The 15,849-nt window shown below is 43.8% G+C and overlaps 1 protein-coding gene and 1 non-coding gene across 2 annotated transcripts in view; one reads left to right on the top strand and one right to left on the bottom strand.

Annotated features, from left to right (window-relative positions):
- Positions 1 to 7,429: 7,429 nt before the first annotated feature.
- Positions 7,430 to 15,849, bottom strand: part of LOC138957169 (chloride intracellular channel protein 2-like) — a 22,392-nt gene continuing 13,972 nt past the window's right edge. The window contains exons 2-4 of the mRNA XM_070328325.1: positions 14,226 to 14,529; positions 12,837 to 13,038; positions 7,430 to 9,866 (exon numbers count right to left, since the gene is read on the bottom strand). Of these exons, the coding sequence (XP_070184426.1) occupies positions 9,550 to 9,866; positions 12,837 to 13,038; positions 14,226 to 14,465 (759 nt within the window). The 5' untranslated portion in view covers positions 14,466 to 14,529 and the 3' untranslated portion in view covers positions 7,430 to 9,549. The remainder of the gene's footprint in view (positions 9,867 to 12,836; positions 13,039 to 14,225; positions 14,530 to 15,849) is intronic.
- On the top strand, positions 8,593 to 8,666 carry Trnai-gau (transfer RNA isoleucine (anticodon GAU)). Its single transcript has one exon. It is a non-coding gene; the product is annotated as a tRNA-Ile (tRNA).

The following is a 15,849-nucleotide window of genomic DNA, read 5'->3' as shown; positions in this document are numbered from 1 at the left end:
GCTTCAGGATACAGTATCTCCGGTGTTCACGATTCAAGTCACATTTTCGGATCTGGCCAAGCGTTAAACTTGGAACGAGACCATCCCTCCAATTGGACAAATATTCAAAATATGTTGCTTAGCTTTTTGTGTGCTGTTTTTGCGTTTGTTGTTGTTGCTTTTAGTATACGTTTTGACTTAAAGGCACAGTGCGCCTCCCGTAAACCATCACATATACTGTCAGACTTTTACACACAGTATAAACACCACACGAACTCACATACCCCCCTCACACACGTGTACACTTGTACGAACGCACCCATATTTATTTCCATAACAAAACAATAAAGTCGAATGTTACATAACGGTTATTTGCGTAATAGATTATTATATCACATCACAAATCTTAAACGACAAACTCGGATACAAAACTTTATAGCACAAAAATCCAACCATACTAAACCTGACCTACATTAAACCGAATCTAGCAACGACACACATCCAAAACGAAAAACACAAGGAAAAAATCCAAAATTGAATTTCATTTCACAAACGAAAGCTTTCTAGCTTGAATGTATAATTATATTCATAAGAACCCCGACCCTAACTCGGAAAGCATTTAAGATGTTGCTGATTTTGACGTTTGACCATCCTATTTTTTGTCGAAGTATTGTATTGCCATGGCATTCATGCTCTGTGCTTTGACGTATTCTGGCCGTTATTTTCGTTATGACGTCTTTAAAACTAGTTTTCGCTTTTGACGTCAGAGATTTCGCTTTGGAAGAGAAGGTCAAGGAGAGACGTCTTGGTTTGTTAAATAGGTGTCGTTCGTCTTTAAACATCAACACACGGTACATTGCAGGCAGTCTACAAAACTGTATATTTATAATCTCTCAGCCCCGACTCGAACGTTAGCCAAACTTTCAACCTCAAGAAAACACACACACACACACACACACACACACACACACACACGCACATACACACACACACACATACACACACACACACAAACACGCACACACACATACACATACACACACACACACACACACACACACACACACACACACACACACACACACACACATACACATATACACACACACACACATACACACACACACACACATACACACACTCATACACACACACACACACACACATACACACACACATACACACACACACACACACAAACACACACACACACACACACACACACATACACACACACACACACATACACACACACACACACATACACACACACATACACACACACACACACACATACACACACATATACACACACACACGCACGCACGCCGGCACACACGCACATACACGCGCGCACGCACGCACGCACACACACACACACACACACACACACGCACGCACGCACGCACGCACGCACGCACGCTCGCACGCACGCACGCACGCACGCACACACACACACACACACACACACACAGAGACACACACACGCACGCACACACACACATACACACACACACACACACGCACACACACACACACACGCACACACACACACACACACACACACGTACACGTACACACACACACACACACACACACACACACACACAGGCACAGAGTGACACACACACAAACACACACACACACACACATACATACACACACACACACACACAAACACACACACACACACACACACCTCTATTTGTATCAAAGAAGCTGACAGTACCTACGTATTAATTCTGACCGACTATAAATGAGGTTGATTGATGAGGGAGGAGACAGCTTCAGGGGTTAAGACCAGAGTTAATGAGGAAACTAGCATGACAACATCACGTGATCGCCTGGCTAGGTAGCACGCGCTCATGCATAAATTATGGATGCGGAGAGGTCATCTGATGGGTTGGATACTCAGGAGAGGGGTGTACACAGAGTACTTAGCGAAGATAGGCTGTTGATCGCTGGGCATAAATAGATAACTAAAGAGATGGATAGATAAACAATCACTCCATTCACGCAGTAATCAATCATTAACTTTGTACAACTGTGCTTATACCATCAAGTCCATTTAGGTTATGGCTCGCTCGTCGCTCTTCGCTTGGCTTTAAAGACGGGTAAAACAAATCAAGAACGAGGCTTCATCAACATTTATAGAAATATGTCCGTGATGGTACAAAAACATAATTATGAGATGAAAATGCTAAAAACAAAAGTATATTTTTAAAAAGTCGGAAAAAAAAGAAGAAAAAAAAGAAGAAATATGTCCGTGGTAAAAAAAAAAGTTCACATTCCTCTAAAGGCACAGTCCTGTATGTAAAATCCGTTCTGCTGACTGTCTCAAATTTGTTCAGGCTTTTACATGGGATATGACTGACCTTCCCTCTGCTTGGACTGAAACAACATCAACCTGACTGCTTCAAATGCAGAGTTGGAATTAGCTGATGAATGTAAGTCTTAAAGCAACTACTGATGAATGTAAGTCTTAAAGCAACTACTGATGAATGTAAGTCTTAAAGCAACTACTGATGAATGTAAGTCTTAAAGCAACTACTGATGAATGTAAGTCTTAAAGCAACTACTGATGAATGTAAGTCTTAAAGCAACTACTGATGAATGTAAGTCTTAAAGCAACTACTGATGAATGTAAGTCTTAAAGCAACTACTGATGAATGTAAGTCTTAAAGCAACTACTGATGAATGTAAGTCTTAAAGCAACTACTGATGAATGTAAGTCTTAAAGCAACTATGGCCCTTATTGTACAGCAGGCACGGTTGGCCTAGTGGTAAGGCGTCCGCCCCGTGATCAGGAGGTCGTGGGTTCGAACCCCGGCCGGGTCATACCTAAGACTTTAAAAAATTGGCAATCTAGTAGCTGCTCCGCCTGGCGTCTGGCATTATGGGGTTAGTGCTAGGACTGGTTGGTCCGGTGTCAGAATAATGTGACTGGGTGAGACATGAAGCCTGTGCTGCGACTTCTGTCTTGTGTGTGGCGCACGTTATATGTCAAAGCAGCACCGCCCTGATATGGCCCTTCGTGGTCGGCTGGGCGTTAAGCAAACAAACAAACAAACAAACAAACAAACAAACAAACATTATTGTACAGCAAGCTAGCCGTCAGAATCTTGATTGTTGGTATGTGTCCAAGTGTAAGGCCTAGGATGGTCTCATCACATGTCAAACCATGGCTGGATCTGAGACGGTCAGCCGAATTGTTTACACGCGTAGGACTGGGACGTTAAATAGTCATTGCTTTGGCCGAACATTAAGCGCACCACAAATTCCAATAAAGTACAAGCCACGATTTAACAAGCGTTGAGGGAAAAGAAACTATTCACATACAATTATATTAAATAACAAGTTTTTCTATAGCGCTTTTCACAGCCAGATTGCCAGATTGCAGTCTCCGTGCGCTTCACAAAAAACACTTCAACATTTCACACCCATTTAAAAGCACTGAACATACGCTGGTAATGGTGAGGTAACTATGATTCGTTGATGTTAAAATAAATAATAACCCTGACATGGATACACGAGACATTTCATTGCACAGATGAGGAGAGGTTTGAGGAAGACATAACCCGATGAGACGTTCAGCAGTGTCATCGGCAACACAAAATATTATACATAGCACGTGCAACACAGACATATTTGTTTTCACGCAAAATATATGTGCGTAAATATCCCGATCGAAACCTTTGTCAGTTTATTTCATCTTCTTTTTGATTTTGTCTTTTATACTTCTTTTGTTATGCTTTTTTTTCCTTTTGTGTGTGTGTGTGTGTGTGTGTGTGTGTGTGTGTGTGTGTGTGTGTGTGTGAGTGTGTGTGTGTGTGTGTGTGTGTGTGTGTGTGTGTGTGTGGGTGTGTGTGTGTGTGTGTGTGTGTGTGTGTGTGCGTGTGTGTGTGTGTGTTGTTGCTGTCGGTGACCCACGTATCAAGAAAATTAATGGTATACGATACCGATACATGTGCACCCTAGCGATAACCTTACATTTTCTCCTAAATCTGTTACGGTTTCTGGTAGAAGCGCAGCAGAATCAACGTAATGCTACAGTGACGCCATAATTATTCGCATCATGACGTCATCATGGTACCATTATAAAATCTGTTTCTTTTTATGCACATCAATGAAAATCGGTACAGGTATCTTTAAAGATCTGTTCCTTCTTGCATGCCAATATAATGAAATTAGGGGTATATATAAATATATCTTTAAAAATGTGTGTCTAGTGCGCGCCACACAAGGACATGATTGCCGCCACCCTGTCCCACTTTCTGTGGATGTTTGTTCAGGCAGTTACACATCACATCCCAAATTTAGACCCTAACGTTTACTTTCGTCGGCAATGATCGCACAGTCATGAAAACATATCATGGACATGAAAGGAAACGAATGTATTGCTCTCTATTCATGTATTCGATGTGTCATGACACACGCAGATTAAGTAGAGGAAAAACGGGGAGAGGGTTGGATATAGACAAAAATTGGGGGGAGGGGGGTTGGGCAAGAAGGGTGGGGGTAAGGGAGATAGGGAAGTGAGAAGTGTGAAGGTGGGGTGGGGGCGGGGGGAGGGGGTTCGTTACTCTACATGTAAGGGAGATGGGAGTGAAAAAGGAACATGGGGTTGGGGGTGGTAAAGCGGGCTGTTATTGATAGGGGAGAGAGATGTGTGAGGTGGGGGAGGGGGAGATTTGACAGTATCTCAACCTCTTTACTCTTTCAGGGGGATGAAGGGGGTAGGGGTAGGGTAAAGTGTGTGCGTCTGGGAGGGGGTGGGGGTGCAGAATCGACCATTAATTGATTCATCACAACACCTTTTCGGGAGTTAGGAGGCAGTGGGGTGAGAGGGAGAGAGAGAGAGAGAGAGAGAGAGAGAGAGAGAGAGAGAGAGGGGGGGAGAGAGAGAGCGAGAGGGGGGAGAGAGAGAGCGAGAGGGGGGAGAGAGAGAGAGGAGGGAGAGAGAGAGGGGAGAGAGAGCGAGGAGGGAGAGAGAAAGCGAGAGGGAGAGAGAGAGAGGGGGGAGAGAGAGCGAGACAGAGAAAGAGAGAGGGACAAAGACAGATACAAAGAGACAGAGAGGGGAGGGGGGGGGGGTTGTGAAAGGAAATGTAAAACAGACATTTTAGCTGTAGGTATAGAGATGTCAAGCATCTCCATCAAGCACTGAGCAACGCTGGAGGTCAAACCGCGACAGACAAACACGACGTGTCATCATCATCACAGCGCCCCACCCCCTCTGTACACTCACAGTCAAAAGAAATGCAAAGGCTAAGAGCGTTTTCAGATGCAGAGCAAGACGTTTAAAGGTTCTGTCCTTCCCGCCACACTCCTTGTTCTGCTGCTGCGTCTATCATTACTTAAAGGTTCTGTCCTTCCCGCCACACTCCTTGTTCTGCTGCTGCGTCTATCATTACTTAAAGGTACACTGCTTCCTGTCAAAGAACAATAATATTATATATGTTGGTTTAGGGTAACGTGACCAAACAAGATAGGGTCGGTAGGTCGGCGCTTTTTTTAAATATTGTTTAATTAAGTCGATTTAAAAGGAGATTACTTCCCTTAGTCTCAGTATTGTTCGCAAAATGTGCCAAAAGTTTGGGTTTTTTTAGAAATGAAAAAAAGTTTTAGGGTCGGCGGGAAAAAATAGGTTCGGTCGGGTTACCCTAAACAAACATATATTTGTGTTTGGCCTAAGGGATCTTGTTCACCGCCAGATCTGTCAAGGTTATCACGTTAAATAAGAGCATCTTTTCACTTGGACTAGTATCAACAATCAATATTAACTTGGTTGCATTAGGTGCAAGTTGGGCATTACTGCCTGAAGTGATTAAGGAGATTGACAATGGGTGTAACTTCTTCTTCTTCTTCAGCGTTCCAGAAATTCTGGTGACGTGTGAGCTCGTTTGCTCATTTGGGTTCCCCACACTATATACTCTGAGAGCATAGTTAGCTTCACTCCGCTTTCGTTGGGTAGGCATGCTGGGTATGTTCGTGTTTCCATAACCCACCGAACTTCTTCATGGATTACAGGATCTTTTCCGTGCGCACTTGGTCTTGTGCTTGCGTGTACACACGAAGGGGGTTAAGTCACTAGCAGGTCTGCACATAAGTTGACCTGGGAGATCGGACCAATCTCCACTCTTAACCCACCAGGCGGCAGCGACCGGGATTCCAACTCACGACCTCCCGATTTATGAATTCAATTCAACGACAAAGTCCACTCACCACGTGACATAACTACAGCAACCAAGGTAGTTGATTGTGGTTATGTGTGTAAGTTGAAAGATGTTGCTTGGACCGATCTTTTGTGGTGAAGATGATCGCGTTCAGGGGAAGAAATTCACCTTTACAGAGTTTGTCTCTGCACGAGAAGTGATGACTCCGTTTTTCAACTTCGCAAGATCGTCGTGTTGATCTTTAGAACGCCAGGCAAAGAAAGACAACCTTGCACCGTGAATAAAGGTGAAGAAGAGTGTTTCAAAAGCCAAAGGACATCTCCAAAAATGTTTTTGTTGAATAATTCGGTCGCTAGCTTCGTGGGAAAAGGGCCAGTGTCAAACATTAAACTGCCCACATTGTAGAAACCACAACATGTTTATGCACATGAATATCTTTTAATAAACCACGGGGTTTTTTTCTGACGTATTCTCTAAGACCATTGCAGAAGGCCCTATAAATGATTATTTATTTACTTTCCATGGCATTGCGTAGCTTCTTTAAATAAGTAAATCCCAGTCCATACAAATGATTCAACCCATTTCCCCCCAGACAGCGTTCAACCCCTTCAGCCTTGTCAATGGCCGACGCAAGACCCAATGGAAGCCCGTGACAAGTTTTGACAGAAAGCGTGTGAACACTGGGTCGCTAATGGACTGCTCGCTCGGTGTTGCCATTCACAACACAACGTGTGAACAACTCGGCACACAATCTTTTCCTTTTCTCTCCATTAGACCCTAGACAGTGCATGTAGCATATATGTTGCAGGAATTGAATTTGTAAACCCATGTGTTCCTGGCACCTGATTTTAAGCGTGCGGGGATGGGAGGGGGAAGGGGGCGGTTTTATATAGGCCAAGCTCCCCCCTCCCCCCCGCCCCCATCATGTTTAGTAAATGTTTTAGGCTGACCTTCATCCATACTTTGTGTGTGTGCGGTTAAATAACCACCTGAATCCAATACATAAGTCACATACGTTGATAACAATAACTGGAAGAGGTATATGTCAACACTGCAAAACAACAACAAAACAACTACGATGTGACTGACAATTCGTAGCATGAGATACATGTCACAAGTCCATTTCAAACACACAACAAGCAATATATCATATTCAAAGGCAGTTATTTAGCTATATTGTCTTCCACATGACTGTGATGTTTCATTCCTACATCTTGACAGCACTCTAAAGTGAATGCTTCAAGTTTTGAACCCCCTTTCTGTAACCCGTTAGACTTAGTAAAAGCAAAAGGTAGCACATTGTAAACACTAGTAACAACATTATTCATTATGTGCCACCTTTTGCTGGAAGACTTGTTTGTCAAGATGTGTTTCAAGTGTACCGAAAAGGTGTTTAAAAGTGAAACACTTCAGTTTAGAGTGAAAACTGTGTCTCATATTGTGTGTCCCTGGCTCTCCTTGCCCGTAATGTCCACAGCGTTCAATCTGTTGGTGTTGCTGGACGAGGCGGTTGTCTTGACGACACAAAGTCAGGGGTAAAGCCGGCCTCAACTGGGCGAAGTCGACTAGCCTACTCGAAGTATACGTCGCGAAGCTGGCTGCACGAAGCTTTAGCACTGAGTATCGGTAAAACAAACTACGCCAAGTCTTCGTGAAGTCGACTTCGGGCTCAATTAGGGACTGCCTTAACTTACAGTCTTCATTTGCATATCTAAAAACTGCTTTTTATGCACGATTTATCCTTTTCATCTTCCTCTTGGCATTTTGAACATGGAAGTTTGCCTTGCCTTGCCTTGCCTTGCTCACTCGACTTTGGGTCAAATTCACAAAACACAGAACAGAAAACATTTCGGACACGGATGCTATCTTCTTAGATCCCCCCAGAGAGAAGGACGGCACTCAGAGTCACTTTCGTCGAGCAAGCACACGTCGCTCTTGTTGTTTATAGGTGGTGTACCAGTTCACTCCAAACTATGAAAAATCTGAAACAGTCAACTACTACAGACCTATTTTTCGATGTAAACTTCAACGTGCAAATAGACGCGGGAAATGAGGCTCGGGTGTTATGATGCGACGCTTCTGTTTGCACTTAGGCGAAGAACTCTTTTCCATTCAGTTCGTCTCAGCATCTCTAACGAAACACACATGTTCTTTACACTGAGGCTGATGATGTATGTTGTTATGCGTTTTTAAAACCAGTTCACTGCAGACCACGAGAAAACTAAACCAGTCAAAGAACAAAAACCTCTTTCTACGTCAAACATCCAGTTACACGTGAAAAATCAGGCCTGCAGGATCCGATACCAATAAACGATATAATGTATTATCTGTTTGTATTTTGGCGACGTAGCTCTTCTAATTTTGTTTGCATCTAAAACTCCAGTTAAACCCAATGATTGTCGATATTGTTGGCAATCATGCCCAACCACAGTGTGTGGGCCCATTAGCTCAGTTGGTTAGAGCGCCGTGCTGATAACGCGGAGGTCGTGGGTTCGACCCCCATGTGGGCCATGCTATTTTTTTGGCTTCTGAATGTTTCTCTCGTTTTACAATTGATGCATCCGATTCTCTCTTTGTTGAAAGCAGGGAACCGGTCAGTCCACATTCACTTAGGGTCCAGCTATTAACGGTAGTGAAAGCAATACGATCCTATTTATATTGTAACTTTCATATCTATAAAAACGAGGTTCTCCTGATCTGATGCTGTTAACACAATGCCACCTTTTTCGCTTTTGCAAAAAAATGTTCTCTCTCACCACAAAACAGCTAAAATGATCAGCTTCTCCTAAGTCTCAGAGCAGCGTACCAGTTCAGTTCACATCAAAGTCGATCCCAGCTATCCACAGCAGTTAAGCATAACAGTCCTATTTTCATCTTAAACGTCCATACGGACATATAAATAAGACGCAAAGACTCAAAACTCAAAATGTTATAATATAATAATAATGGGGCTCTGATTCAATAAAGAAAACGCTTCCTTTTTCGCTTTGGCAAGACAAAAAAACACGTTTCTTTCTTTCCAGTAAACAGCTCAAAAGAACCAGTCGCATCTTCTTTGGCCTGAGGCATCACTTTTCTCTCTTGTGTTAGAGCCGTATGTAGTATGCGTGTATACTACCCAAAATAAACATTTCTGCATGCCACACATCCACAGAATAAAGTTGAATTGAATTGAACTGAATACCAGTTCAGTTCACAGAGCCAGCTACCTACATCAGTCACACCACAACAATCCTAATGCCCCGGTCACACGCTACGATTTACCCGGTCACACGCTACGATTTACCCGGTCACACGGGTCAATTTTCGCATACGATCGAGCAACGAGTCCTTCGCAAGCGCTAAATAGTACGATTGAATCGCAGTCAATAGTGTGACTCTAGCCAAAGCCTGCCTAATTTCCGTTCAACTGTGGCACGGACGTGGAGAAGAAGGGATCGGACTCCAACAGAAACACCTTCTTCTTGGACTCGGGCAGCGGAGTTGTCTCCCTCTTTTCGCTCCAGTGGTGCACGATCTCCTGGTCGGACGGGCAGGTCTTCCGGAAGGTGTCGCTCTTGTAGGCTGAGGCCAGGTAGCGCCAGAGCGACGTCAGCCTCGGGGGAATCTGGAAGTCTTTGAAGGCGGATGCAGCGACCCGGATGTGCTGCAGCTTGGGCAGCATCTGACAGTCCAGGTGCGTGATGTGGTCTCCGCACAGATAGCGGCTACCTGGGGACAGGTAACACAGGTGTGGTGTTAGAGTGGGGTACAAATGAAGCATAACACAGGTAGGGGCTACCTGGGGACAGGTAACACAGGTGTGGTGTTAGAGTGGGGTACAAATGAAGCATAACACAGGTAGGGGCTACCTGGGGACAGGTAACACAGGTGTGGTGTAAGAGTGGGTTAGATATGAAGTATAACACAGGTAGTGGCAGACATGTGTAATGATTGAGAACAGTTTACATTACACGAGACAGGATGAATAAGGCATGGGCAGAGACAAAGAGGGAAGGAGATCCACACATCTATACAGAGACAATAAGAAAAATACTCTTAAAAACACAGAGACACACAGTCATGGTTTCTAATACGTTCGGAGACATAATATACACACAGACAGAGACAGACAGACAGAGGGAGAGAGAGAGCCAGACGGAGACAGACAGACAGAGGGAGACAGACGGACAGACAGAGACAGACAGACAGAGGGAGAGAGAGAGCCAGACGGAAACAGACAGAGGGAGATAGACGGACACACAGAGACAGACAGACAGAGGGATATAGACGGACAGACAGAGACAGACAGACAGAGGGAAAGAGACACACAGAGAATGAGAAATAGACAGAGTGCGAGATACAGTCCAAATGTTAAAAACTCTCACCCTCTAACACTCATCATATTTCCTTTCCCCTGTCCAAACACTTGAAAGCATTCAGCAAAGACACTAACTAAACAGCGTCAGCTGCTTGTGACCACGCTCTTTATTGTGCCTTGCTGCAGAATTCAACTCTTGCATCGTATTAGAGTGGTTACAGTTTTGAAGAAGTGTTCCCGTTAATATATGTTATGCAAGATTTATAACTGCAAATAGCGGAGGATATGCAGTGTGTGGGTGGGTATGTTGAACGATGTATAACCGCAAATAGCGGAGGCGATGCAGTGTGTGGGTGGGTGTGTTGAAAGATGTATAACTGCAAATAGCGGAGGCGATGCAGTGGGTGGATGTGTTGAAAGATGTATAACTGCAAATAGCGGAGGCGATGCAGTGGGTGGATGTGTTGAAAGATGTATAACTGAAAATAGCGGAGGCGATGCAGTGGGTGGATGTGTTGAAAGATGTATAACTGCAAATAGCGGAGGCGATGTAGTGTGTGGGTGGATGTGTTGAAAGATGTATAACTGCAAATAGCGTAGGCGATGTAGTGTGTGGGTGGATGTGTTGAAAGATGTATAACTGCAAATAGCGGAGGCGATGCAGTGGGTGGGTGTGTTGAAAGATGTATAACTGCAAATAGCGGAGGCGATGCAGTGTGTGTGTGGGTGTGTTGAAAGATGTATAACTGCAAATAGCGGAGGCGATGCAGTGTGTGTGTGGGTGTGTTGAACGATGTATACCTGCAAATAGCGGATGAGATGCTGTGTGTGTGTGGGTGTGTTGAAAGATGTATAACTGCAAATAGCGGAGGCGATGCAGTGTGTGGTGAAAGGACGGGTTGAAAGATAAGGCTACGCTCAGCCTAAACCCGTTTTTCCTTTCGTGATACTGTTCTGAGTTCTGAGTTCTGAGTTCTCTCTTTCCGTCCCCTCCTTACCTCCACCCCGTCTCTCTCCCCGTCTTTCCCCCTCTCTCCATTCTCTCCCCGTCTTTCCCCCTCTCTCCATTCTCTCCCCGTCTTTCCCCCTCTCTCCATTCTCTCCCCGTCTTTCCCCCTCTCTCTCCCCGTCTTTCCCCCTCTCTCCATTCTCAATATTTATACTTACCCGTACTCTCGAGGAACCTGACGATGGTGATAAGGTGCTCCCCGGTGTAACTGACGATTTTAATGTATACTGAAAGGCATAAATTCTGCAAATAGTGCATTGAACGATTTTGCTCTCAAACGAAAATCAGATTGAACCTGTAATTTGTAGTTGACATCTTGAGTGTTGGAGCAAATGTTTCACGCTGTCACCGTGCGCTTTGCAGTATTACTGATCCAGCCACAGCTCACTGTGCTAATAAAGATAATGGGCTGAACGGGAGACAGTAACGTAAAAAAGATAGTGTATGGCCCTATAAAATGCAACTGGCTGTTTGGCTGTATCAGATATCGCAATCATGCCACGACTTGATGAAGGAGAGAGACAGCAAGCGATTGGGATGCTTAGAGCTGGCCAAAGCATTGAACGTGATGAACACTGAACGTTTTCCGAAATCATTGCGCTTGGACTCAGTCACTTTTTTTGAAAAATTGTCATTTCATGATGTTCTATTCAAAATCAATAAAGCGAAGGTTTATAAACACTAAAATGGCCAATAAATAAAATATTCAAACATTGAAAACATTCACCACTGAGTTGATTTTTTGTGATTTTTTTAAGTTCAGTTTGCGGAATTTATGCCTCTCGGTATACAAGGAGAACTTGAAGAATATATATCTCCATCTCCCCCCTCCTCCTCCCCCCCCCCCTCTCTCTCTCTCTCTCTCTCTCTCTCTCTCTCTCTCTCTCTATCTCTCTCTCTCTCTCTCTCTCTCTCTCTCTCTCTCTCTCTCTCTCTCTCTCTCTCTCTCTCCCTGTACCTTACCAGTTCGCTCGAGGAATCTGTCGATGGTGTTGCTGACATTCTTGATGTGCTTATTGTTCACCCCATCGCCTCGCAGCTTCGTCAATACGGTGGACCCCCCCCCCCCCCCCCCCCCGTTTTGAGAACCCCTTCCTTCTCAGACCCTGTTATTAAGACCTTTTTCTTTAAGACATCTGTAAATGTACCCCTATTTTAAGATCATTTTAAGATCCTCTCCTGTATAAATTAAATCCCTGCATAAAAAAAAAATATATATATATAAAAAAAATCCCTGCGCTTAGAACTGTACCCACGGAATACGCGCGATATAAGCCTCATATTGATTGATTGATTAATTGAAAATTTGATATTTTTTTTCTTCAGATTTTGGGAAGTTTTAAAAGGAATGTTCCATTGAATATTGACTTACCCGTTCTCTCGAGGAACCTGTCGATGGTGATGAGTTCTTTCAAGAGGTGCTCCCCGGTGCTACTGACGTTCTTGATGTAGAAGGAGAACTTGGAGAAGATGTCGAGGCAGGCGGAGTGAGCCTCCAGGTTGTCGTAGCGCAGGTCAGGCTCCGGGAAGTTGTCGTCGATGTATTGCATGATCTCGTCGTTGTCCATCATCAGCTGAAAAAGTTAGAAATAAAAGGTAAGCATTGTTGTTGGTGTTGTTGTTGTTGTTGATGTTGTCGTCGATGTATTGCATGGTTTTGTCGTTGTCTATAATCAGCTGAAAAGTTCAAAAAAAAGTAAAGCATTGCTGTTGTTGTTGTTGTTGTTGTTGTTGTTGTTGTTGTTGTTGTTGTTTGTGTGTTGTTGTTGTTTGTGTGTTGTTGGTGTTGTTGTTGTTGTTGATGTTGTCGTCGATGTATTGCATGGTTTTGTCGTTGTCTATAATCAGCTGAAAAGTTCAAAAAAAAGTAAAGCATTGCTGTTGTTGTTGTTGTTGTTGTTGTTGTTGTTGTTGTTGTTTGTGTGTTGTTGTTGTTTGTGTGTTGTTGTTGTTGTTGTTGTTGTTGTTGTTGTTGTTGTTGTTGTTGTTGTTGTTGTTGTTGTTGTTGTCGATATACAGCATGATCTCGTCGTTGTCCATCATCAACTGAAATGTTAAAATAAAAGTTAATGACATACGATACCGACACATGCACAGCCTGGCGGTCACCGTATGATTCATTTTCTACTGCTGATAATGTTGAAGTCACCGAAAGAAACTTCGTTCTCGAAATTCGTTGTCACGATCATCATCATCATCATCATCGTTATCGTCCTAATTATCATCGTCATCATCATCGTCATCGTCCTCCTCCTCCTCCTCCTCCTCCTCCTCCTCCTCCTCCTCCTCCTCCTCCTCCTCCTCATCATCATCATCATTATCCCTCCTCCTCCTCCTCCTCCTCCTCCTCCTCCTCCTCATCATCATCATCATCATCATCATCATCATCATCATCATCATCATCATCATCAGAACCCAAAATAACAGTATTATCGTTATTGTTGTTATCGCTATCATCTTCATCATCATCTGCGTCATTCGTCGCAATATAACCTTCGTGGTTGAAAACGACGTTAAACACCAAATAAAGAAAGAAAGATCTGCGTCATGAGAGGGAATTACAAATCAATGACGAGAAGTAGACACACACAGAGAATCATGACTTGAAATAAATCATGACGTAATGCATTCATGAACTTTAAAATAACATGATTTGAGCAGGACGTATACCCATTAGCCACTATGGAGAAAATTTTGTTTTCATAATCAAAACCAAACATTGAAACGACACAACAAAAATAAAACAGCAACAATCCATTACCTCATCTCCATGTTTCAGCACCGGAAGTTTCTTGAACTTTTTGAACTCCGCAGGAGGGCGCGCCATGTTGACTGTGATGACGTCATAGGTCAAACTGCCGACCTTGGCCTTGAGGTCAAGGACCATGTAGAACCTCTGGCAGAACGGACATGCGCCGTACTCCACCCCGTCCCATCCGGCCTTGACATACAGCACCACGTGGTTCGTGGGCACAGCGTGGTTGTTCATTTTGGCACTCATTGTCTGTTACACTAATGGTTCAAGGTTCAAGGTTCGAATCCCCGAGGAAATGTCTGTTGAAGCTCTGGAAACCAGAAACAGTAAGTTGTTACTTTTACGGTTGAAGGTTCAAATCCCCAAGGAAATGATTTTGGGGAAATTTCTGTTGAAGCTCTGGAATGGAAACCAGAAACAGTAAGTTGTTCCTTTTACGGTTGAAGGTTCAAATCCCCAAGGAAATGATTTTGGAGAAGTTTCCGATAGTGATGATCTGGAATGGAAACCACAAACAGTAAGTTGTTACTTTTACGGCTGATGGTTCACATTCCCGTTGAAAATTCTTTGGAGAAGTGTCTGTTGATGACAGTTGAGGTCTTGGCTAGAAACAAGAAGCAGAAAGTTGTTACTTTTACGGCTGGAGGTTCGAATCCCTGTTGAAAAGTCAGCAAAGATCCCGATGACGTTCTGAAGTAAACAGTAGAAGAAGTTGGTCTTCACTTTTGGGGTTTTATAAGCGATTAAGGAAAACTGTGATATTTCCTCGGTTAAATCCAGAGTACGCGTTGGTTACGCTGTACTTACTGTTATTTCTGTTATTGCTATCTTCAACTGCGAATCTAAGCTATCTTTATTATTAATCATCAATTGTATTAACGGCTCTTCAAGCTCTAATTAACGAAACTATTAGATTGTTATCTCCACCAACACCCCCCCACCCCCTCCAAAAAAATAAAAAATAAATAATAATAATCTTTCTGTTGCTACGAATGCACTGAAAATGTTCTCAAACGTCTCAGTTCTCACACTTGGAAGTTCTTACCCCGAAAACAGACTATTTTTTTCCCCGATCACGCAATCACATCGCTGAACTTGCGCAAAACTCGAAACTCGCAACACAAGCAAACACTCGACTATGGTGGCAGTCTCCTCGGCGAGTTATCTCCACTTGTTCCGTCTCGCACTTGCACCGTCCGGATCGTCGCTCCTCGAGAGCAAGGGGATAAGTAAACGTGTGAAGTGTTTGACTATATGACAGTCCCCCGTGCGAGTGTGTTGACACGTTTTTAGCCGGGAGGGGCGACACTCTCAACCAGTCAGTTCGCTTCTAAGTCGACGGACGGGTCAGACTAATTAGCGAAAAGTGACTGCACAGGGGCAAGCAACTAACTATCTCTGAAGTCGGGGTCGCTTTGGTCTGAATCTGAGGCGATTCTTCCTTGGGGCAGTACACAGTATCATGGATAGAGGAATGCGTCTAATTTGGGACGTCTTGCTGTTTGGATGTTTACAGTGACACTGAAAATAATGACGTCTTATAATAATCAATCCTAGGCTTTGTACAAACTCACCAAATATCAATACTCAAGGATGGCCCACTCTAAAACAATTAACTCGCCAGCCGGGC

The sequence above is a fragment of the Littorina saxatilis genome, unplaced genomic scaffold (genome assembly GCF_037325665.1).
Source record: "Littorina saxatilis isolate snail1 unplaced genomic scaffold, US_GU_Lsax_2.0 scaffold_429, whole genome shotgun sequence".
NCBI classification, from domain to species: domain Eukaryota; kingdom Metazoa; phylum Mollusca; class Gastropoda; order Littorinimorpha; family Littorinidae; genus Littorina; species Littorina saxatilis.
Note: the sequence above shows the minus strand (reverse complement) of the source record. Positions and strands in the feature narration are given on the sequence as shown.